This window comes from Schistosoma mansoni, chromosome 1, assembly GCF_000237925.1.
Source record: "Schistosoma mansoni strain Puerto Rico chromosome 1, complete genome".
Classification (NCBI taxonomy): Eukaryota; Metazoa; Platyhelminthes; class Trematoda; order Strigeidida; family Schistosomatidae; genus Schistosoma; species Schistosoma mansoni.
The window spans coordinates 55,639,480-55,664,831 of NC_031495.1; the positions used below are offsets into that span (position 1 = coordinate 55,639,480).

Consider the following 25,352-nt stretch of genomic DNA (forward strand, 5'->3'; position numbering starts at 1 on the left):
TTACCCCCCATTTCCAGTCTAGTTGACCTTCTATTTTTATATATAAATGTTCTTAACAAGTATATATGTGATCAGATTGTTCGAAATGTATTGCGCTAATGTTGTTGTTTATAAATACAATACGCAGTGAGTTGTGAGTGTAAAGTTTCTCAAGAGATTATAATTTATGGTAGCTTTATATAAAAAATCATTGCAGTTCACAGAAATTGAGCAATGAAATTACCATACCCTCTTAAATAGCATGTTATAAATAGGATAAACAGTTTATTTTGGGGAAGTTAAGTAAAAGATTTGAGCAACATGGTGTAAAATTGAATATCCGATGACAAAGTCACTGATGTGTTTTACTGAAGAAATTTGATAAATTGCCGGCAAATCGTTTTTAATCTTCTAAATGAGTAACATAGTTTCATGATGAATGTAATTCTTATAACAAATCACTAATGTCATGTTTTGCTCAAACGTTTACGAAAGATAGTTTAATTTAAAGATAGTTTTCCCTATTAACCAACATTGATTCGATTCACTAATAAATAAGTAGTCATAATAGACTTATTCGTCCTCGCAATAAACATTCAGGAAAAAATGTTGACAAGAGATAAACACATCTTATATTGTTTTTCCATGTTCATTGTATCACTGAATATGGTTACTTTTTCTCAACTAGGAACATTTCAAGTTAATGTATGAAGTAAAGTTTTTTTTCAATGAATATGATTATCTGTGATGCAATGAAAACAAAATCTCCCCCTTACACGGAGACATTTTTTTCTGGTTACATCATGAATTATGCCTTATCATATGACATTACAGAAGAACTTTCATCATTTAATAAAATATACAAATATGTCCATTAGTGATGTCATGGGATTATTGTTTAATAATGTAAAGGGGGAATTTATTAAAAGGATTTAATTGTTTAATATGTCAATCCCATGACTTCAACATTAACAATTCAAATATTTTTCACCTGTTAAGTCTAGAGAAATTTAACAGGTCTATAGTATACTACTCATTTTTTACTTAACAGATTATAAATGTAACACTTTTTAAAAAGGTACATATTTGTAAAATGCTTAGTTTTGATTATTTTTAGTCTTTTCTGAATAGTGTTAAATTTTTTCTATGTTGATTTTGAAATGATAATTTCCGAAAATGAATCTGTTACAAATTTAATTTGTAGATGTAATCACATTGTTCATTGACATTTGAGTTAGTCTTTGAATATATAACAATTGAATAAAAATGATTTCATGTTCTCTTTATTGAAACATAGTAGTTCATTTCTAAAAATATTATTTACCATTCCTAAGGCCTTAATATAAAATTTTTTTTAATAGTTGAATCCATGAGATAATCATGGAAAATCTGGAAGCACTGGATGGCCATTTCGTCCTAGAATAAGACGCCTCAACAGCGCGCATCCATTATCTTGCTTGCAGGATTCGGAACCAGGAACTATCAGTCTCGCATGCGAACGCTTAACCACTAGACCACTGAGTCAGCATCCAAGGATGTTAAAGTCTAACTTCAACTAATCCACGAAATTCTGCCACCGTCCACCATTGTGTTCTGTGAGTTACTATCTCACAACAGACCTGGTTGAACTCCACTGGTCACGGCTTCTCACTCGAACTCTAGGAAATACCTCTTGAAATCGATAGGTTATGGGTTCAAATCCCGCAGGCGGAACTGTGGATGAGCACTGCTGAGAAGTCCCATACTAGTACGAAATGGCCTTCCAGTGCTTCCAGATTTTCCATGATTATCTAGCTTCAACTGACTCATTAACTCATTTATTAAAAATTACAACAATATTCACAAAACCCCTTTCTGATATAAATCTTTACTTATGTATACAGTTTATTTAGCCAGTTATTGTATCTATTAACTACGATTATGTCTTATTTTTATCTAATTTAATCTTTTTATTTTCACGTCAAATTTTACTGTTTGCTTTGTCTGAATAGCTAGAAAAGGTTTAATCTAATTCGAATCACAACGATTCATTAAATAAATAAATAAATAATGTCTGTGAACCATATTTAAAAATAAAATTATCTTTCTGTCAACAGTGTGATGTAAAAGCTAATTTGAATGTGTCTACAATGGATACATATTTTACGAAACATAATAAATCTGTCTAAAGATAATCGCATCGAAACGTTTTCATATTTTCTCTTCATATGAGCATTAAACTTGACAGAAAGTCAACAAGATATAAGATGTTATATTGACACTCCTTTAGAACAGAAACCATGTGATATGTGTTTTGATCATATTGTGGTGTGGGTTATTGATATCCACATAAGTAGTATATAGTGATGGTCGGGCATTGAATGTATTTCAGTCGAAGATCGAGAAGGAGAGAACGGAAACGAAACGCGATTGGCATGAAAATCAATGAACAATTATAACCGGAGACTATGGACTGATATTTGCAGAAGAGACAGTCAAATTTATACAATTGATTGTTATTTTGCAAATTAACTGTTCACTATATGGTCCTTATATTTTAATGAGATATTCGGTATTGTGTGTTCTGTTCACTACAATATCAGCTGATAGGGTTACAATATAACTAACATAAATATAACTACTCTTCTCGTTACCGAATGAAATTTATTATGAGAAACTAAGTATCTAGATGAACCCAATTATCTGTTGGTTAGAATTTTTTATGACAGTGTATTATATTTAATAGAGTTATAATTTTGAAACGCAACAATACTATTGCAGCTTAACTGTATTTAGTAAGGAATGTTTGACTAAACAATTGAGTGATTGATTTGAATAGAATTTTTTGGTGAAAAATTCGAGTTCATTATCTGGAAGCTAAGAAACCGTGAACCAAGCTCTTTAGAGAAATTAGCAATTTGTTATAAGCATTCTGTACAATTTGCTGGTGTACTGAATTGCCGTCAAATATGTATTTAAAGATATTTTTATAACTAATAGTTCCCCTTTAGCACTTGTAGGTCATAATTCGAGGGAATAGTGTTTGTATACCACGTAAGATAACTGCCAGAAGTGATTATCAATAAGTTCTTCATCATGTACAATTATAAACACAAGATTATTACAATAAAATGGTCATTCAGGATCCCTTTTAAGATTATCCAACTTTTATCCTTAACCTGGTCCAAAATAAGCTCCCTCTATTTCAAGCAGTTCCTTACAACCGCCGTTTACGTTTTTTGTCTTTCCTGAATCTTATGAAAAATTGTTAGTTTTACATTCGTCTTCCATAGCCCACTGATGTCATTATTACCTCGAAATAGAGTTTTGCTTATTACTTAATATATTTGTATTATCTTTCTAGATTGATTGCAACCAAAAATCTTGAAGTACAGTGTTTCAGATATTTAGGGTTGGTAAAGCTTTATCCGATGGAGCAGGTGTGAATTTCCTGAAATTGGTTGCTTGGTTTCAAGACTCAAATCCTACTGCTTACATTTGGTTTCGTGGGTGAATCGATATCCCCGAGTCTTGGTTTGTGGGCTTTCCATTAGAGGTATGTATACGTTATATGCATGCCGTTTACACATAAGTTTTCATCCATGCATTTCATACTACACATATTGGTGTATTTACCCACCTTGGATCCGTTAGTTTAGGTTTCTGAGTTTACTAGACATAGGGCAGACATTTCAGCTTACGTTCCTTTTGCGAACCTGGAGCTTACCCTTTTCATATACCTAAATACACAACTACACAAGCCGAGAAAAGTGAAATTCATACACATTCTCATACACACAGATCAGCCTGCAGGATTTTGCGAGCCGAGGTTGGAAACTCCGAGGAATCTAGTTTACAACAGAGTGAGGGACTAGTTCGAGCTCTGCCGAACACCTAAGTTACCTTAGAAGGAGGACTTAGGTCGAATTTCGCTGTACTGTCTTTGTATTGTCTTTCTAGATTGATTACGACCTAGCATCTTAAAGTAAGGTTTTTCTTACATGTTGTTACATGAATACAATTAATAACAGCTGTGGTTTTTATTTTTAATTCACACCTCACTTCCACATCAATGAGCAATTTTCCACAACTACTCCCCTTTCACCTGTGACACATATATCCCAATAATATAAGTTATTTTGAAGATTATCCGATCGATTTTAACAACAGTAAGTTCTAGCAATCATTCTGTCACTGGTTTAGATTCAAGTTTAAATGTAGTAAAACTAAAAGATAGTTCATTTCTCAACACACTATATTATTACATGTTTCGGGCGTAAACAGTGATCACCTGGATATAGTGAAAAAGTATTTCGACGATACTAAAAAATGACCATTTAAAAAAAATTATTACTCATGCCCTCCCTAAAGTAAGAAACTCATAGTTCTTCCGACGTCAGTCTACTTACATGACTTTTCAACTCAAAAAATATCAGATTTGTCAGTGTTTAAAATGCAATCAACTTGTGCTTAATATTTTCAATGTATAATATTAGCCAGTTCAATCATAACTTATGTACATTCGACGTATATTATCTACTCTAACACGATGATTATGAATTTACGATTGTGGAGACTGAATAAATACCGTAGACTTAATATACAATAAATCTCTAGTATTAATAAATCAACAGTAATAAACTCCTCCACCAAGTAAAGATTTGTGCACTGCATTATAGACCAATTGGATTTGGACATAAGGATTAATGATAATACCTGGTTGACCAAACTGGAAAAGATAAGGCTGAGTTCTAACCTACAAGCTAATATCTGAAGGTCAAGTGTTTTATATTGTAACTCAATGCACCATATATAATAAAACACAATTTAAGAATAACTAACTAACTAATGATTAATTAGAACTGATAAACGTATTTCTGGCTTAGTAAATTGAGTAGAAACTTTTCTGTCGATCAGAAATCCAAAGAAAATTGATTCGTATAAAATTACCATATTATTTCTTTAAATCATATTGTTGTGAACAAGAACACTAATGGGGACAATTGAATGTAGTTAAGCACAAATTATAGATTATCTCACTAAATTCTGATAACCATACAGTAAACAGTTAATTTGCAAAATAACAATCAATTGTGTCAATCTTAACTGTTCCTTCTGTAAATATCAGTCCGTCTTCTCTGATTTCATTGTTCATGTATTTTCGTACCGATTGCTCTTCAATTCTGTTCGTTCCTTATCGATCTTCTGCCAATATACATTCAATGTCTGACCATCACCATATACTACTTATATGGATATAAGTAGACCACATCACAATATATTGTTAAATTTATTTATTTAATTTTTACAATATTGAAAAGAAAACAACCTAAAACCGTTGTTGATTTCTATTCATGCCAATTCATCAATTCATTCATCAACAAGTTTAGATTACTAGATAATGGGAAAAATCTTTGACATAAGTTGCGTTTATTTTGATTGTATATTTGTATACATGTATACAAATGAACTTGTTCTGATGTATACTACTCTTTCTTACTAACATAAGTGCTTTATTTCTTTATCCCAAATATATATATATATATATATATATATATATATATATATATATATATATATAGCTTTGTTTCGTTTGCATTGTTCAATTTACATTATGGTTCGAAAGTTTCGACAGTTAATGATATGATACGGTACTTTTAACTAATGGAGTTAGGCATTGTGATGATTTCTCTATTTTTATTCAAAATGTGTACAAATTTAAAGTAGAAGATACTGAAAAGGGTAATGTTACTAAGAATGGAAAGATGAAAAGTTCATTTTCTCAGTAAAGTCAAAATAAGTTTATAATTCACAAATGAAACTAATTGTATGAAACTTAAATTTTTATAGCTACGAATACATAGAAATGTAGCTATTAAACACTGAATTTTAATAGTTTCGCTATGAAACCTAATGGTCACATTACATGAGTTGACCGATGATACTTTGATTGTTAGTTAAAATCTAAGCTTTATTTTGGCGTTGAATTCCCATTTATGTGCAATGTCAAAACCATTACCTGAGTACAAAATGTCATTGTTTTTATTTGCTTTTGTAATAACTATTCAACCTCAATTTTGTCAATATTGATATATAAATACGGATACGTCCTATGAACTTGATAAAACTGATATTATTTGCACTTATCCAGTCAATTATTTAATATTGATTGGTTAATGATTTCAGTGAAATTCAATAATTTTCACAACTTCATACTGGAAATTATCATTAGTTCACTAGCAACTGGCTTCAAGAGGTATTTCTCGGAGTTCTAGTGAGAAGCAGTGACCAGTGGATTTCAACTATGTCGTGTATGAAGCAGTTATCCACCGAAGGCAGTGGGTGGTGGCCGCGAATTATCGTGGATCCGTCGAAGTTAGAAATTAGCTCAGTGGTCCAGAGATTATTCGTTCGTGTGCGAGGCTGAAGGTCATGTGCTCAAGTCTCACGCGCGGGGTCGTGGATTCGCATTGTAGAAAAGTTCCATACAAGGATAAAAAGGCCTTTTGGTGTTTCAAGGTTTACAATGTTGGGTTTAACGTTGATTACTTCATGATTTCAATGAAATTCAACAATCTTTACGATCCCATACTGAAAGTTGTTTTACTGGTAAATGACCCAAACATTTCAAATGTCTGAGTTACCTGTAATATGTTCATGTCTTTATTACCACATGTTGAGTGTCACCAAAAACGGTTATTGCTTCTGTAAGTTTTAATGGTTTTAATCCATCTATAATTGTTACATTTCTACTATTCGAAGAAAAAAAATTACTCTGTCAATGATATTTTAAAGACCAATCAGTTACTTATTGGTAGATATTATTTTGAACTTATCGGAGACGTAATTGATGTATACGTTTGCCATTACAAACTATAACATCTAATATATATACATATATATACTCTTCCGACCGTAGCTGCTACCTTGTCGTGGTGGTCGGGCTTGGCTCTCGTGATGATCCGACAAAGATAAATTGACTGGAACATATGTTTCTGTAGGTTCTACCATCGATTGGAGAACAGTAAGAGTAAAAGCCGCAACTCAAGGTCTGAGGTTGAAGTCGTACTGCTGTAGAGGCGTGATGACAGTAAAGTGGCTCCCTCGGACAACCAGCATCTACAGCGATGCTGCCTTCTTACAAGGAAGGAAGGGGTTAGAAAAGGTCGACCCTAAAAATGTCACGACTCACATTAACTTACGGATTTCCGTCTTCGGAGATATGGCCCTTCGAATAACGGAGCTAACATGTCAATAACCTCTCACAAAATGGCTGTGCGCGACCGGTTTCAAACAGTTGTCCTTTGGGCTCTGCAGTCACGCTTCCAGGTCGTTAAGACCAACATTAAGTCAACTTCTTTATCAGGTCCCTCAAGAAATGCCATTCCATGGTATGGGCAGCCAGGAAGAGATATTAGCCCTCATACGCGTAACAGCACAAGAGACCAATATACATTCATGAACAGGCAAAAAGAAAACTAGTGTAGCAAAGATTTATACGGTTCATTCTGTTAAGGAAAACGTTTTATGAATACATATTGATACATATTTTACTCTTTGCATATAACCTCTCTGATAGACTTCTTTCTTTGTTTTACTTTTGTTTGGTCTTAAATCAGTCATTTTTACCTGATAAATAATTGAAAAGAAAAATTTCAACTTGTTTTTAACTTAAATAGTTGTAATTTTTGATTGGATAAAACTGATTCATTATTAATATGAATCGATTTAAGTTTTTTTATTTTTCTTTTTTTATGCTAATGAATTGGAATTAATTTTACGTAATTTAACTATTTATCATAAGTTTTTTGATTTGATTTAGTGAAAAATTTATTTTGATAAAGGTATACAAATTAATTAAGTGAAACCTATGAAATGAACAATTGAAATAAACTGTTTAATTTAAGCCTAAACGTTTTTATCAGAAAAGGATTTTTGTGGAGATTTCAGTTGAGATGATGAGTCAATTGAAGCTACATCACCATGGAAAATCTGGAAGCACTGGATGGCCGTTTCTTTCTGTTGTGGGACTCCTCAACAGTACACATCCGCGATCCCGCCCCTCCAGATTCGAACCCAGAACCTATCAGTCTCGCATGCGAGCGCTTAACCATTAGACCATTGAACCGGCATTCATTGGTGTTCAGGGGATATTTCCTGGAGTTCTAGTGAGAAGAAGTGACCAGTGGAGTTCAACCAGGTCTGTTGGGAGATATCAACTCACTGAAAACAGTGGTGAACGGTTGCTCAAAATCGTGGATTGGTTGAAGGTAGGAAGTCGGCTCAGTGGTCTATCGGTTAAGTGCTCCGGTGCGAGACTGGTAGGTCCTGGGTTCGAATCTGGAGAGGCGGGATCGTGAATGCGCACTGCTGAGGAGTCCCACAACAGTACGAAACGGCCGTCAAGTGTTTCCAGGTTTTCCATGGTGGTCTAGCTTCAAATGACTCATGATTTCAACTATAAAAGTCTTTAGTTTCTATTTGGAATGAAGTCATTTTAAACAATTTAGATATATTTCAATTTAAAATAATATAGATTATAATATTGTTGATAATTTTGAATAAAATTTGATCAGTCTTATCTGATATATGAGTATCATGTGTGGATCATTTCTTTATAGCCATTATGACACAAACTGTTTCCATTGCTGGCCATAATTCATCTGATCTGAATTTTAATTTATATTTTTGATGATTGATGTTGATAATTTGTGTTGTTTGAATAAGATGATTCATTTGTGAACTTTTAATCGGTATTATAAACAGCGTCCTCAGAGATCATTCTGTGAGGAAATAAAGTTCTGTAAATATATCATCTAAACAAATTGATATACTGCTTATAGGATGATTATGTGTAATGCGAAAATTTATTATTTCATTTGGTTATTATTTTAAATCCTTATGGTAAGTAAACAGTGAAATTAGTTTCAGTGCTAGCACAATCAGTTTACATTAAGACGAATTATTAGTAACAGTTGGTTGTTATGTAAAACACCAACAATACTACTAGTTTGAATTTAACTTAAACAAAACGATTTCTTATGTGTAATTTATTTCACTCTTATGTATTTGTATACAAAACAAAGTAATATTCACATTTTCAAAATGAATTCAACTATTTAATTACTATGGAGATGAAACTTGAGCATCCTTATCAACGATTGGAGAATTCCGCTACAAACGAAGCTAAAATTTGATGTCATAGATTACATTGAACGAGCGAATATTAAATTTTATCATCTAAATTTTAATATACTAATAGTATTATGTTATGATGATAAGTAACAAAATAATCCTGTTAGATTTTCAGCAGTTCAGATACTGTATCACATTAGCTATAGAATCATATACCTACTATAAAATTTATTGATTACAAAATCAACGAGATAATTTCTTTGTTCAATGCTATCAGATGACGTCAGAGTGCCAAAAACATATCATTTAGTTCCACATGAGTAATTAACCATATATATATATTTAAGCAAGAATAGCATGAATCCATTGTAATTTGTTGGATTTGCTTGTCAACTGCTTACAAAGTATAATCAAACTAAAATAGACTGTTACACTAAAGTAGTATAGATAAGCAAGTTAGTCAGTTATTATGATAATCATTCACCAGCATATTGCTTTGAAAATTAGGCAAAATTTACTTAAATTCCGGGGGTATGTAGTACTTAAAGTTTGCAATAATATACACAGTATTTATTTGCTTTGAAAATAGTAATAACCATCAAATATTAGAGAATTAGCGATCTGTAAATGCTTAAAGATGAAGGTCGATACATATTGAAACAAAGTTGAACCAATAGCATCTATTGAATAAAAAGACACATTCTATTTCAAAAGTTTCTTAGTATGTCAATGATCAAAGGAGCTTTAAATAATATTCAGAACAGAACTGATGATAATAAAAAAGGGGATAAAAGTTGATATATAAATTATTAAAAATTATGTTGACATTTATATATTTCTTTAATACTTGAGATCATGGATCAGTTGAAGCTAAAACGACAGTTTTGTCCTATTGTGGGATTCCTCAGCAGTGCGTATCCACGTACCTATCTCGCGAGATTCACACTCAGGATCTATCGGTCTCGCGCGCGAGCGCTTAACCTCTTGACCACTGAGCCAGCCGGCATCCGACGGTGTTGATGTCTAACTTCAACCGATCCACGAAATTGAGCGGCATATCCACCACTGTTTTCAGTAAGTTACTATCTCACAACAGACCCGGCTGAACTCCACTGGTCACTGCTTCTCACTAGAGCTCTAGGAAATACCTCTTTGAGCCAGTCACCAGTGAGCATATGTTGAATAATGTCAACTAATAAAAGATTACTGTAATATCCACAAAGCCCTTCTGATATTTATATATATTTCTTTGTGAAGAAACTAGTCATTATAAAGTAAAGTAGATGAGATCCTAGTTACTTATAATTTTATTTAAAATCAAATATCCATTGAACTAATCAGAATTAAATTACTATTTTTACTGCTATCAACCCCAAGCCATATATACAAAATTGTATTTAGTTGGGGTAACATCTTTATACAATGAATTTAGATAAATTTGTTTATTTAGATTAATTCAATTCATCTACTTTATAGCGTAGAGCTCAAACAAATAAAGATAAGAAGGATAAACAAATAATTTCAAAATATTAAAACTAGTATAGTCGATTTATTTAAGTGTTTAAATCGATATCTTTCCAGAATGTATTTGTAACAGGCTACATTAGTGAATTATATCTATATTCACAGGAAACCACAATTGAATGGATGAGAAATAATATCGATTAAGCGTAAAGAACAACTTAGATTGAACAAAGAATACGATTAGAAAGAATAGTGATAACTGTTTTAAAATGTACCGCAATTCGAGGTTTTCTCAGCTTCAGAAATCATTTATGTATAAAGAAGTTTGTCACTCATTAAATAAAAGCACATATTTTTTATACAGACTGGTGTAGTTAAACCATATAAGGCAGGTGTGAATGATGACAGTGTATGATAGTCTCTTGATATTGAGAACTAAGTTTGGAATATGATCTAATAAATGACTGGTCAGTAGTTTGAATATAAACTTGAAGGTACTTAGTTTGATGCTAGACTGTTCAGTAAAAATAAATTCCTAAGGTGTCTTATAATCGAAAGAAATATCTGTTCAGTGTACACCAATTTCAGCAGTCATCAGGCTGAAATCAATCTGTGATATAAACAACGGACATCTATAAACAACTCAAAAAAGAACATCGATTCCTATAATGTGTATAAACAAAAACCCTTCAAATCACATTTTGCGCACTTTCCAACCCAGAAGTAAGGGAATTTTTATTTACGAACTTCAAGTCTGTTGGAGTGCATTCAGATACACCTGAAGAGTAGCTCAAATCTTTCTAAATCTTACGTAACGTCTAGAAACTATAAATGTACTATTTCCTGAAGAAATCAGGAATTTCATTTGTAAAGATATGGACTAATTAAACATCAACTCTAGTATGCAAATAAATCCAGCCAACAAGCTTCAAACCATAAGAAATATGCTCCGGAATTCCACTCTTAACCATATTCTATCTATTCTATATTAGCTTAAACAGTATTCATTAAATGAGATGTCATTACTAAGTTAAACAAATCGTTGAATTCTACCAAACTCTACACAATAAACAAAGATGCCTAATATATGATTATACATTTATATCAATTTATTATTTTACATCATAGAGGATACTGATAATTATCTTTAACTATAAATATTCATTTATCATGTCTATATATATATTGCAACTGAGTATTCTGTCACTTAGAAACATTATTTGTAAATAGTATACAGTAAAAAAAATACCTGAAACGTTTCTGTGATGATGTCCATAAAATATTTGATTGTTTACTATATAATTCAAGGGAAACTAATCAATAATAAAACATTTAGGAAAGTAGGTGAATAGAGAAAGTTTTATTTCTGAAGGTAAATGTATATAGTAGTTATGTATTATAACTAAATATAAATATAAATAAATCATCTTTCATGGATAATGCTAGATCACTTGAGGTATAAGAAAAACAAAGGCGCTATCTATTACCTTCCCATAATAGGACGAAACGACCGTCCAGTGCTTTTAGATTTACCATGGTGGTCTAGCCTCAATTGATTCATAATCTCAATTATTAAAATTATTATAATATCCACAAAACCCCTTCTGATAATAATTAAATATGTTGAAACCATAATTAAAATATAAAATTTGTTATATTTGGCAATAAATAGTCAAACCTCCATGATGATTGAACAGACAGAAGTATATTTTAAAATATCTCACAAACTATATCATGCATCCAGTAACTTTAAAACTCAGTTACCTTTAATAGTTTAATTGAGTTATGGTGAAACTTATTTTAAGGTTTACATGAATTAATTACAAGGTGATGATCAAAGTTATGATATCTTGTCCTTACTTTCAATTCAATTCTGTGAAATGTTTTAGTATTTTAACACATTACTAGATTGAATAAACTTGTTACCAGTAAGTATTTAGAATATTCGGATTATTAACACTCCTGAATTCAAGAAATGTGTATAAATTAATTAAATAATTATACTGTAGTGAATGAGAACACGAGCGGGAATAATCGAACGTAATTAGGCACAAAATTACCGAATATCTCAGTAACCATGAGAACCATACAGTAAATAGTTAATTTGCAAACTATCAATCAATTGTCTCAATCTTGACTGTTCCTTCTGAAAATATCAGTCCATAGTCTCTGATTATTATTGTTCATGCATTTTCACACCAATTACGTTACGTTTCCGTTCTTTCGTTATCGATCTTCTACTGAAATACATCCTCGGCCCGACCATCGTTATATACTACTTGTGTGGATATAAGTATCCCACACCACAATACTACCAAGGCTTCATTATATAATTTTATACATATTTCATATATTTATTTATTTATTGTGTTATATATTACTGACTTAATTTATTCATAAATTTTTGCCTTTCATTATTATTATTAGCTTTATTCAATATTATATTTTTGGTACAATGTAGAATTCTAAGCTCAAAGTACTTCAACAAGTTTCCGTTTCTTACTTCTTCGTCCTTCTTGACGATAAATATTGAGTGATTGCCAGTTAGAAGTTAGCAGCACAGTCAATCGACATTTGAATAATGTACATTCTTCTCGCTGCATATTGCCAGCAACCACGGTATCTCTGATTAGGCCTTCTGTAACCTTTGCAGCGAAAGGTTTTACACTTTTCAGAAACGCACCTGAATAGGTTGTGCGATTAATAGCCATAATGATGTATTAAAACGAACGAAATTAGATAACTTGTTGAAATATCTAGACGACAGGAATAGGTAGCCCAGATGTTTAAACAGGCCGCCAATTGCCTTAGAGATTGATTTTAAATTTGTCAAATAAAAATTCATTCTAAATGAATTTGTTATCTTTCAGAAGATATTGAGAATTAGATGTAAAAAATAGATTTACTGTTGTAGATTTTTCAAAACATAAATAAAAACATGAGTAATAGGGGTATATTCTTACCGGCGTTGCATTATGGATCGTTCACTGTCGTCTGCTGTTTCTTCCACTTCAGATTCTATATTGATTAAAGGTGATATTAATGGAGTTTTATGTATGTCATCAGTATTATCATGTTTATCAGCAATCTGTAAATCTAATGTAGGTGGTGAAAATCTTTCTTGTTCTTTAATCCCTGATATTTTTACGGATTTACCAGTATCTTCGTTTTCTTCAATTGAAATTTGTGGCACATTTTCCGCTGTAATTTTAGTATTCTTATCTACAATTGTAGGTAATGCATCAGGAGTATGAAAGACTCGAGAATCACTACCAGAAATTCGTGTAGTGGCTAAAGGTTGTTCTTCATCTGTTCTACTTTCTAATAATCCTCCCATATTCCATGTTGGCTTCCATGTATATGTTGAACTCCTAGTTTTCTCGAAATTTTCTCTCAATCGTTTAATACGAGAATGACAGCCTGAATTTAAATGGGATGTTGGACAAGTGTTCAAGTAGTTTGTAACGCTATTTGCACGGTTTTCATCATTTAATTCTTTATTAAACTGTACATTTTTTACATCGTTTCTATCCAAACTTGGTTGTTTTGATAAGAACTTTACATTTGTATTACCTAATCTTAAGTTGTTATCTTGATTTATTCTTCCTGATTGATTTTCATTGAGAGTATCATATTGCTTGAATAATGTCTCATTATATATGTTAGCAGAGTGTGTATGCAAAGACATATTACTGCTATCATGGCTTAGTGGCCTATCATTTGTTTCGAATGAATTCTGTCTCTTATAAAGGCTGTAATCATCTGTGTAATCACTATCATCTGTCCACTGTCTTAATAAACCTGGTACACTTAAAGTTTCTTGTAATCTAATCATATCTGTTTCACGTGGATTACAGTTGTCATTAGTTTCAAGTTGAGTATGTTTCGTCATTGGCGATGACGATGTGACAGTAGCAGAACGGGCTAGTTGATACCTTATTTTATCATAATGGTGGTTGTGTTTATGCAAATGGATTTCTGAAACTGGTTGGCTCGTCTTGCTAGTATTACTTGTATCACTTGAAAGATTAGGTCTATTCCTTTTAATAGAGTCTATTGGTATATCATGATTATACATAACTTGTTCCACGGCTAAAGGATCAATGGCTACATTAGAGCAATTACATTCATGATGATATTCATCAAGTAAAGCTTGATTATTTTTATTATTATGTTGTTGGCTCCATGGTTTATCACTACTATTTTCTTCTGAGTTTAATTGTTCTTTCACTTGTGATATAGTGTTTTTTTCCAACTGGGGAGCGGTTGATTGTTGATGTTTCTGAATCTCTCTTAATTCTTTCGCTGAACGATTATCTTTAGCTGCTAACGTTAATACAGTAGCACCTAGAACACCACCACTAATTAAATGATGAAATGGACTCGGTTGATTAGTTCCAACTAAACCTCCACTACTACCACTACTACTTCTAGCTGGAAATATACCAAGAGTACATGGGTATTTACTAATATTTGAATGTTTTATTTTTGTCTTTGTTTCTTGATTTTCTTGTTTACGTGAAGTTTGTTGTTGATACTGATTTTCTAATTCTTTAGCAGCTTTAAATTCTTTTACATGTCTCAGTTGTATTAAACCTATAACGAGAAAAAAATTGAGATATAATTTCCGTAAACAATTAATATGAGAACTAAAAACAGATGAAAAAAAGAAAGATTGGTTCAACAAAATAGTTATTTAGACCGTTATGAATATCAAAACAGGATTTTGTGGATATTATAGTAATTGCAATAGTTGAGATCATGAGTCAATTGAAACTAGACCACCATGGAAAATCTGGAAGCACTGGACAGTCGTTTCGTTCTATTGTGTGACTCCTCATCAGTGCACATCCACGTATCCGTCTAGCAAGATTCGAAATCAGGGCCTATCGGTCTCGCACGCAAGCGTTTAACCTCTAGATCAATGAGCCGGCATTCAATGTTGTTAACGACTAACTTTAACCAATCCATTAATCTACGAGCTTCAAGAATAAGCATTCAGTTTCGCACTTTAGGCGTTATATTCTTTATACTTCTAGTTTTTCTACTTTGGGTAAATATATATCTGCTTCAGACTATTGATGCGATTGCTGACTGCGCTTTTTATTTTCGTGCTCTAAATATGTAATTAACGGTTTAAGAAAAAACCTAGACTTCATTGAACATTGAAACTATAACTTGCGTTATAGTTTCATTTCACCAAGAAATGACACTAGTTGGAGAACTGTTAAAAAAAGGAAGTTAACAACCACTTTGTCTGTGCTTGAAAGGGCATATGAAAGGGCACTACAAGGATATGAATCAGAAACATTCACGCCTCGTGGCAAATACAAAACGTCTAAACCAAACACATTACATTCTAGCTATTTGCGTTTTCTAGTTTATTTCTTCAGTTTTTGACACTACGCGATCTTTATACAATGGTTTTCTGGCATATATTATTCCATAATGAAGAACATCCTTTGAATTTAGGAAAATTACAACAAACGAACTATATTAACCAACCATTATATAGGCCCGGATATTTCAGGATTGAAAAACTCAAAAAAAAAGAAAACAGTTCATGTTCCATTTGAGATTTAACTGAGCATTACAACATACAGTATCATATTTTAAGGAATATGGATTAATATTACTGCTGTTTTTAGTATTGGTTGTGTAGTTAACAAGAACACGAATAGGGAAAATCGAATGTAGTTAAGCACAAATTACAGACTATCTCACTAAATTCTGATAACCATACAGTAAACAGTTAATTTGCAAACTATCAATCAATTATCTCAATTTTCACTGTTCCTTCTGCAAATGTCAGTCCGTCTTCTCTGATTTCATTGTTCATGCATTTTCATATCGATTGCGCTTCATTCCTGTTCTTTCTTAATCGATCTTCTGCCAAAATACATTCTATGTCTGACCATTAACATATACTACTTATATGGATATAAATAGACCACACCACAGTAATAACGGTAAGATCTATCTTGATAATCATCACATTCTTGATATGTGACTTCTAGCTACCATTTTTAGCAACATTTTGAGTTAACCTATACAGCATAAAAGAAACCATGCATATATATATATATATATGTGTATGAGAGAAAAATACATGTATTTACTTGTTTACCATATACATTGTTTATTTATAATTCTATATTAAATAAACTTATTTAGTATTGACAATAACCTTAATTATAATACTACTAACTTTAATGATTGTAATTAAACCAAATAGAAGAGCTAATGACAATAAAACATGCAAAGGAACAATAGTTAATTCATTATTTTTATTGTAATTGTCATAACTAACGGTAATATTTAATGCGATGAAACATTTATTTAGGAATACAGAGGTATACTTCTCATTATTCAACCATATATATGTATATATATTGCTGTTCTTTCCAGTTCTGTTTATTACACTCATTAATGTAATTCTCGTATTATGTATTAATATGCCGCTTTGTTTACAAATATGCCATTAATAAGTATAAAGGTTTATGATATTGATACTTGTATTCTATTAATTGAATGAGACAAAATAATGAAAATCTACACAATGATACTGTTATATTTAATATACATGTACATTAATTCACTACAATGACAGTTGATAATCAATTTGTTGTGTTTTTCACAACTATAATGAAAAAGAGAAACAGATTAATAGTACTGAAAGATAATAATAATGATATATAGACTAGTTATAATTGCTGACGATCAAATAGTGAAACGTTTAATATCTAATTTAATCTAGGTGTTTTATAAATCATGAATAGATATTGTTAAAGAGTCTCAGGATAGAAAGTCACAATTGTCTAGTGGAACCTGGTTTACAATCGTTCACTAAATAATGTGTGTTTTTTTATGATATTCTTCAGTTTGTGAAGAAATTATAGAATAGTTATAGTGGATCGATTGATCAAACTCAAGTAATTCTGTTAATCGGTATTTATCACAAAATTGTTTCAGCTCAAAATGAAATAACGTGTTTTTCCTTTAGAATCTAACCATAATGGTCTGAGCTTTTACAGAAAATAACCAAGTTTGAAATTGCTAACGACAATTAAGGACAGAATAGAAATTCTACTAAACAATGGTCTTATCACAGTGACATTGTGAACTTAGCTTCTTTTGTGTGGCCCTTTGATGTGAAATATGTCTAAATTACAGTGTTTGGAAAAGTGAATATTTGTGAATGTATATCAGTCATTCATATTCAGTAATTGATCTTGTCAGAGTATGATCTGTTTGAAATATTTAATTCTTTGTATGGTTGAATTCATCTCATTGAGTTGGAGCCATATTCAGCCAGAATAAATGACTATTTTGCTAACTGTACATAATTTTGATGAGTATACTACATTTATTTCTTTATTAATCAATACACTCCTTCCTGTCTATTTAGATTACTTAGTTGGACCCATTTATATTTGGCTTCGGATGTCAACCTTATTTATAAACTTGGAAAGTATCTTGAAAAGTTATACTTTCATATGGTTGATTATTATTCCTGCTTTCTAATCAAAGTAGTCACTAATTAAATATGAAGGTATTTTAATTGAATGAATAAGTTTAATCAGACAGGATAATTTGATTGGTTATTCATTTACTGTCTCTTCAATGGTAACCTAATTAGACCGAGTGATTTTACGCGCTTATTACATGAACTAATTTAATGTAATCTCGTTTATTATCAAACAAATACGCATAATGATTATGTTTACATTTATTTTGTTGATTAATGATGGTAAATCAGATATAAATAAAGCATAAAAACTACTTTATTAACTAGTAGAATTGTACAGTCAACCATCACAGTTAAAAAAACAAGGCCCAGATTGGCTTAGATATGTTGCATGAAACGTATAGATTATTTTGTGGTGAATGTTGTTAGATTCAGACCCAGGAAATACTAAGAATAAATTAGTTTCAAGTAACAGCTATTTGTTCTTCTGTCGCTTTTGATATACTTTCGATTCGTTATATATTATGTATAGATTACTAGAATGATATTTCTCAGTAGAATCCAAGATGTGTTTCCTATCTTTTTCGAAGTCGTGTTGAGTAACTAAACTCTAACCTAAGTAGGTACAACTGTTTTCTTAGCCCAACTTAGAACATTCTATTGGCCAATCAGATGTTAGTAAATTTTCCAATATATCCTTCATCTAAATCATTTGCAAACTATATGAAATCTATTACTCGTTATTCTGTACTGATATTTAAGATTAATTTAATAAGAGAAGATGTAAGATTTGAACTTTCAGATATACATAGTATAATATACAAATCTCATTTAAAATTATATGTTTTATACATGAATTTGTAAACATTAAGTGGAAGGCAAACAACGTCACATTCTTTATAATTGTATAGCTCTAATTGAATCGTTATATACCGTGATTATGTTGAATTTAGTGTTTCAATGAATAATCAAATATTTATTTGCTGAAGAATATTTAATTCTAACAATCCTGATAATCATTATTATCAGAAAGGAGTTTTGTGGGGTCAATTAAAACTAGATCACCATTGAAAAACTTGAAGCATTGGATTGCCATTTCGCCACAGTATGAAACTTCTCAGTAGTACGTGTCCACAATCCAAACCGCAAGATTCAAACCTAGGATCTATCGGCTCTAAGAGGTATTTTCTGGCTTTTCAATGAAATGCCGTGACCAATGAAGTTCAGCCGTGTCTGTTGTGAAACAGTGATTCATATAAGATAATAGTGGAAGGTGGTGCGATTTCGTTGTTTGGTTGAATCTCAACATTAACATCACTGGAGTGGTCTATGAAGTTCAGCGTTCGAACGCGAGAGCGATAGCTCCTAGTTTCGAATCCTGCTAGTGCGATCGTGAGTGAGCACTGCTGAGGAGTCCCATACTAGGACGAAACGACCTTTCAATGCTTCCAGATTTTTCATAGTGATCTAGCTTTTTTCAACTCATTAATTCAACAATTAAATTCTAACAGTTGTCGATTAAGTTTTATCCATTTTAATCGGTAATTAAACACATTTATATATTGATATGGAACAATATTAATTTATTTAAAATAAAAACGAATTCTTTTGTTTATTTAAAATCACGAAATAAATAATCATGTCTTATGCAAAATGTTCATTATTTTCCCATTTTTTAAATGCCTATACCTGTTTTCCCCAACCTAATTTCAAATATATTGATAATTAAAAATAACCTAATTTAAACAAAATTAAATTATAAACATTTAGCCTAGACTTATTACATCATTTATGTATTAAAGCCCATTCAACAAATTTTTATCCAGTTTTCTTTTTTTTCCCTTTTTTTCATTTTTTCTTTTTTTTAAAATCACATTAAATTTTAATGTGAATCAATCCCATTAATTTAACCATTTTTATTGCATATGAATTAAGTAGGGTAAATAAAATGAAATTTCCTGTTTTGGAATGTTCAGACCCATTTGTTTTCTTTTCTTTCTTTGTTTTTTTTCTTTTTTTTATTGAATAATGTATTTTTGTTATGTTTTGTTTTTCCAAAGTGTTTTTTGCTCTTTTAAACTAATCAGATTATGGAATAGTTGTATATAGAAAGTCAGAAAGGAAACATTATTCTTCATAGAATATATATATTCCAATATTATAATAATCATCTAATGTTTCTAAGCTCAATAAACATGAGTATAAGAATGGAATTATTTTGTGTGTGTGGGAGAGTATAATAGTATTTTGTTTTTGTCTATACATATCTATCTCTATTTTTAGTTTAAATACATATGAAAGTAGTCGAGTTTGTAATAGTCCTTTAGAGATACTTTTTGAACTATTGTGGTGTGGGCTACTTATGTCCACATAAGTAGTATATAGTCGTGGTCAGACATAGAATGTATTTGGGCAGATCTATAACGAAAGAACTGAAATGAAGCGCAATTGGTAGGAAAATGTATAAACAATGAAATTAGAGAAGACGGACTGACATTTGCAGAAGGAACAGTGAAGATTGAGATAATTGATTGATAGTTTGCAAATTAACTGTTTACTGTATGGTTATCAGAATTTAGTGAGATAGTCTGTAATTTGTGCTTAACTACATTCGATTGTCCCACACTCGTGTGGTCATTCACCACACTATTATTATGCTAATTTAAATCAATAAACTTAAACTCCATATGAATAATTTGAATCCTGTGAAACTGTCAAGAACTAGGAATTACATTAAGGAACTATCTTACCACACTATCATTGACGATGTGTCATTCAGAAAGACAATTATTATTTATTTACCTATGAGTGTGACTCTCAACAGAGCATGGGCCGCCAACTAGCATTCTCCAACACGTGGAGCTACTGAGGCTGCAAGCCCGGAAGAAGGAGGTGGGTTAGGCATCGGGTAAGCTACCCCATCCCCTAGAAAACTAACTCTTTAAACAACTCTAACCAGAAAGATAATTATAACATAAGGTTAATTTGATTAAGCTACATTCGTATTAAATGATACACTATGAAGCTAAATTCTGTCAAGCAACGATTCAATACAAGTTGTTCGTATGAGTATTAGTTAATTTAATACTAACATAGTTGATGATGTAATAAATATTTCGGCAAGTAATGTTCATTTCGTTCGCAAGTATTCTAGTCTAAAAATACCATCATTATTGCATGAAAAATGACCACTTAATAAATAACTCAAAAAAGGAATATTCAACAATGACAAGCACTTTGTACCTAAAAAACTGGAAATTTGGATCCTTAAAATATTTAGTTATTTTGTTTTGTTTTCTTGGTTATTAGTACACATTACTGATCAGTCTAATCTGAATACAACTGATTGTTTTGTAGTGAATACTGAGTAAAAAGGACAAATTACCAATTGTGTTTCAGCTTTATTTCTTTTTAAAGAATATATTACTCTGTTCTCATGTGAACAATCAACTGTTCACTCTTTATCACATTATTCCTCTCAAGATTGTTGATTATTTGTTAAAATTCTAATGAAACCAACCTGTCTCTTAACTTTTCAAACCACTACTTCTGTTTGTAAAAAACTACTCTTCCATCTAACAAAAGTTCATTTAATTTGCTTAATTTGAGTCCTGGTTTATTACTTTATGTGATACTGATCATGTGATTATTTACTTATGTCATTAGTTTACGACTAAGATAACTTACGAATAACAATGAAGACAGCTGAAGTCAGTATTTATACATGTACAAAGAATCACCACATTCATGTGTTGTATGTAATTTAGCACTTAAACTAATGAAGAAGTGTATTTTGGCAAAGTTGTCATGTCAACTTTATAATTGGAATTAGTAACAACGGCAATACACCTCCAAGTTTAATATTATGAGTCTGAAAATTAGTGAATGAAACACATATTCTTAAAATGTTGATAATACTTCTATTCACTATGACTTTGATAAGCAGATTATTTTCTTGTATTGAACAAATTGAAAATGATATGCGTTTAAAATTTAATTTATTGATATTTACTAATACATGAATTGTACCTATTTCGAAAAATAGTTAAGGAAGGGTTTTTCTTGGATATTATAGTAATTTTAATAGTTGAGATCATGAGTCAATTGAAGCTAGACCACCATAGAAAATCTAGAAGCACTGGACGACAGTTTCGTTCTATTTTGGGACTCGTCATCAGTGCGAATCCATGTATCCGTCTCGCGAGATCTGAACCCAAGACCTATCGGTTTCATGCGCAAGCGCCTAACATCTAGACCACTAAGCTGGCATCCATTGGTGTTAATGTCCAATTTCAGCTAATCCGTCGAATTGAGTGACACATTCACCATTGTTTTCAATGAGTTGATCTCAATTATTAAAATAATTAAGGAGTATGAATGATCACAATTCAATTTAGTTGTATAATTAAGTACAATCAAGTAGTATTTTCCTCTTTAAAACAAACTGGTTAAAAAAGTGCTTGAAAAATTCAATTATTCAATTATTTTTTTTCAAATACATTAATTGTGAGATCAAATTTTCCTGTCTATAATACTATATTTAAATCTGTTTTACAGATTGTTATTGTATCAGAAAAAGAGAACTAAATGAAGAAAATTTTCTTTTCGACGAAATCATTTACTTAAGCTGTACATTTGTATATATAGTTCTATGAAAAATATATGTCCGTAGGAGGTGAAGGAAAGATGGCATTGTATTTTCCATAGAACTACATATATACGAATGTATAGCTTAAGTAAATGAATTCACCGAAAAGAAAATTTTCTTCACTGAATTCTCTTTCTCCTTATTCAATGACACTGAGTTATTTTATTGTATTTATTCATAGGTAATACAAAATGTTTTCTCTATTGTAATAGAAGTCGACAATGAAGTTTAAGAAATTAAATTTCCTTAGGCTACATTTAATTAATCAATTTTTTACTGGAGTATAAGATTTGAACTTATTTCAATCTGTAAAATGTTTATGAAAACATCTCTGAAGATCAGCTGAAATCAATATAACATATCAGATAATTAAACTAATTGTTATTGTTCAAATTCACTTATTATTGCTTGTTTAAATCTTCCCATTGATGTTGAGACTGTAACTGATCAGTCTCTTATTGGCATATGTGAATACTGTGCATATTGCCTCGATATAGCCTTAATTCACAAGCATTATAAGCAAAGATAGATAGTGGCTAGTAGTGGACTCATTAGCTGAGTGGATAACGCGATTGCGTTTGAAGCAAAAGATACTGGGTTCGAGTCCCAGAATGAACATCAACTCTGAGATGCAGGTACATCTAGCTGACGATTCCCAAATAGGACGAAACGCGCGTCCTGGACCTCACTGCTAGCCACTATCCATCTTTGCTTATTATTCTTTTTTCTTCTCTTAAAAAAGTTATTTTTTTGAAGTTTTCTATGTTGATTTATTCACAACCATTTAAAAAGAATAGGAATGAAATTATTAAGCCAACTATAAGAAATCATTCATACAGTCTTTAACTAAATGATTAATTTTCCTGATTTTTAAAAGTATATTGAATTAAGTCATATATATAAAGAAATTCCATCTTCAAAATAAAATAACTTATTTATCCAGATTATTTATCGAAACATCGAATACTAAAACTTAAGTGTTATTTACTTGCTTGTTTCAACAGTATATGATACATGATTAATAAGAGGGAATAATAGACCAATATTCACAGAAAAGTTAAAAATTAAGGGCTGAAATTTTCGAAAGTTGTAACTATAACAACTGAACTTCATTTGTTTTTGTTTCGTTTTGCTCATCTGAAATGTCGACCTAATATATATTACGAAAAAAAATGTAGAAAAAGAAAAACAATGATACTAAGAATAATGTTGAATGGTACTTATGATAGCAAACAATTATTATATCACGTTTCTAGTAAGATTATTTTTGTAAATCATTTAACAGCCAGACTAATATCACGAAGGCGCCGAAGATGGCCCAGATTGGTATAAGCCGCTCTGGCTTTCACTATACGTGCAGAGGTTCTGTATTGTGTGTTTGGCCGTAGAGACAATAATCCAATTTGTGTCACCATCTTGAAACACCGACTTTGGTGGCTTAGGCAAGTTCTACGAATGTCGTCCTAGAGAATTCTTCGTCTTGCATTATTTGTCGACGCTGGGACTGGTTGGAAAAAGCGGAGAGGTGGTCAGTGTATGACATGGTGTCGTGGTATGAAAGAAAGCTGTAAAGGTCTGGCTTCTGTTGGTTTTTCACGACTCCCTGGCTGGGTTCCAAGAGATGGTGCAACACAGTGGCTAGAGACGTTATCAGATATGACTCAGAATAGAAGCCGTCCAGTGCTCACAGGTTTTTCATGGTGGTCCAGCTTCAATTGACTCATGATCTGAGCCAATAAAATTACTATGATATCCACAAAAACCCCTATTGATATTAATAACTACTTGTTCGTAGAATGGAATTCTTCATCAATGAGTACCTATGACTATGATAAGAGTCAAATGGAAGATCTTAAGGTCAAACGATCGAAACAAAACTGTTTAAAGTACTAATTTGTAGTAAACAAATCTCTAATACAAATAATAATTTTAACAATAACGTCAATCAATTTTGAATGGCATTAGGAAGTTAATAACAGATGTTATTTGAAAAAACACTAGCAAAATAATTCGAAGAAAAGGGTGTGTCAAATTGATTGAATATGAAAATTATGGATTTGATATATATAAGTAAAGATTGTTTATTCTATTCTAAAAGTGCGTTTTTTATTTCAATAAAGTAACTGAATCACTAAATTCACTTGGTGATACTAAAAATTTTATTATTCTTTAATATAAATTCTATCATGAACTGTGGAACTGAGAATTCTAAGTTGAACCTTGCGAAAGATTTTTTCCAATAAACATCTTATGTATCATTCAGTATAACGAAAAGGTTACGCAATATTTCCTGGTTCATTCAAACAATGTCTTTAGGTAAAAAGCTGTTCATTTTTTTAAATTCACCATTTTATCTTACATAAAGTAACTTTTTTCTGTGATTCATTATCAACTAAATGTTGTCAGTCATTTCGATTGAGTCATTCACTTCAGTTCTGCATTTGTTTCATTTATACCTTTATAACTCATAATCATTGATAACTGTATGCAATTTTAGCTAGAGTTTTCTAATATACTATGGTCGATTAGATTTGCTGGAAAAATGCAGTTATAAATACATGGAAACAAACGAAGGTTTTGGAAATGGTATCATTTAAGTTTGCTCTTTTTGGGCTGCTTTTAGTAAAAGATGCGTGGTTTAATTTGTACCAAATAAACATTTTATACAATATAGGTTTG

The 25,352-nt window shown here is 31.2% G+C and overlaps 1 protein-coding gene and 1 non-coding gene across 2 annotated transcripts in view; one reads left to right on the forward strand and one right to left on the reverse strand.

The window, feature by feature from the left end:
- Window positions 1-25,352, reverse strand: part of Smp_161450 (calcium-activated potassium channel) — a gene marked incomplete at both ends in the record, with an annotated part of 115,603 nt that overhangs the window by 67,088 nt on the left and 23,163 nt on the right. The window contains one exon of the mRNA XM_018794925.1: window positions 13,521-15,153. Within this exon, the coding sequence (XP_018649289.1) occupies window positions 13,521-15,153 (1,633 nt within the window). The remainder of the gene's footprint in view (window positions 1-13,520; window positions 15,154-25,352) is intronic.
- Window positions 23,223-23,289, forward strand: Smp_tRNA_00782_Gln_TTG.1.1. The gene has a single exon. It is a non-coding gene (tRNA).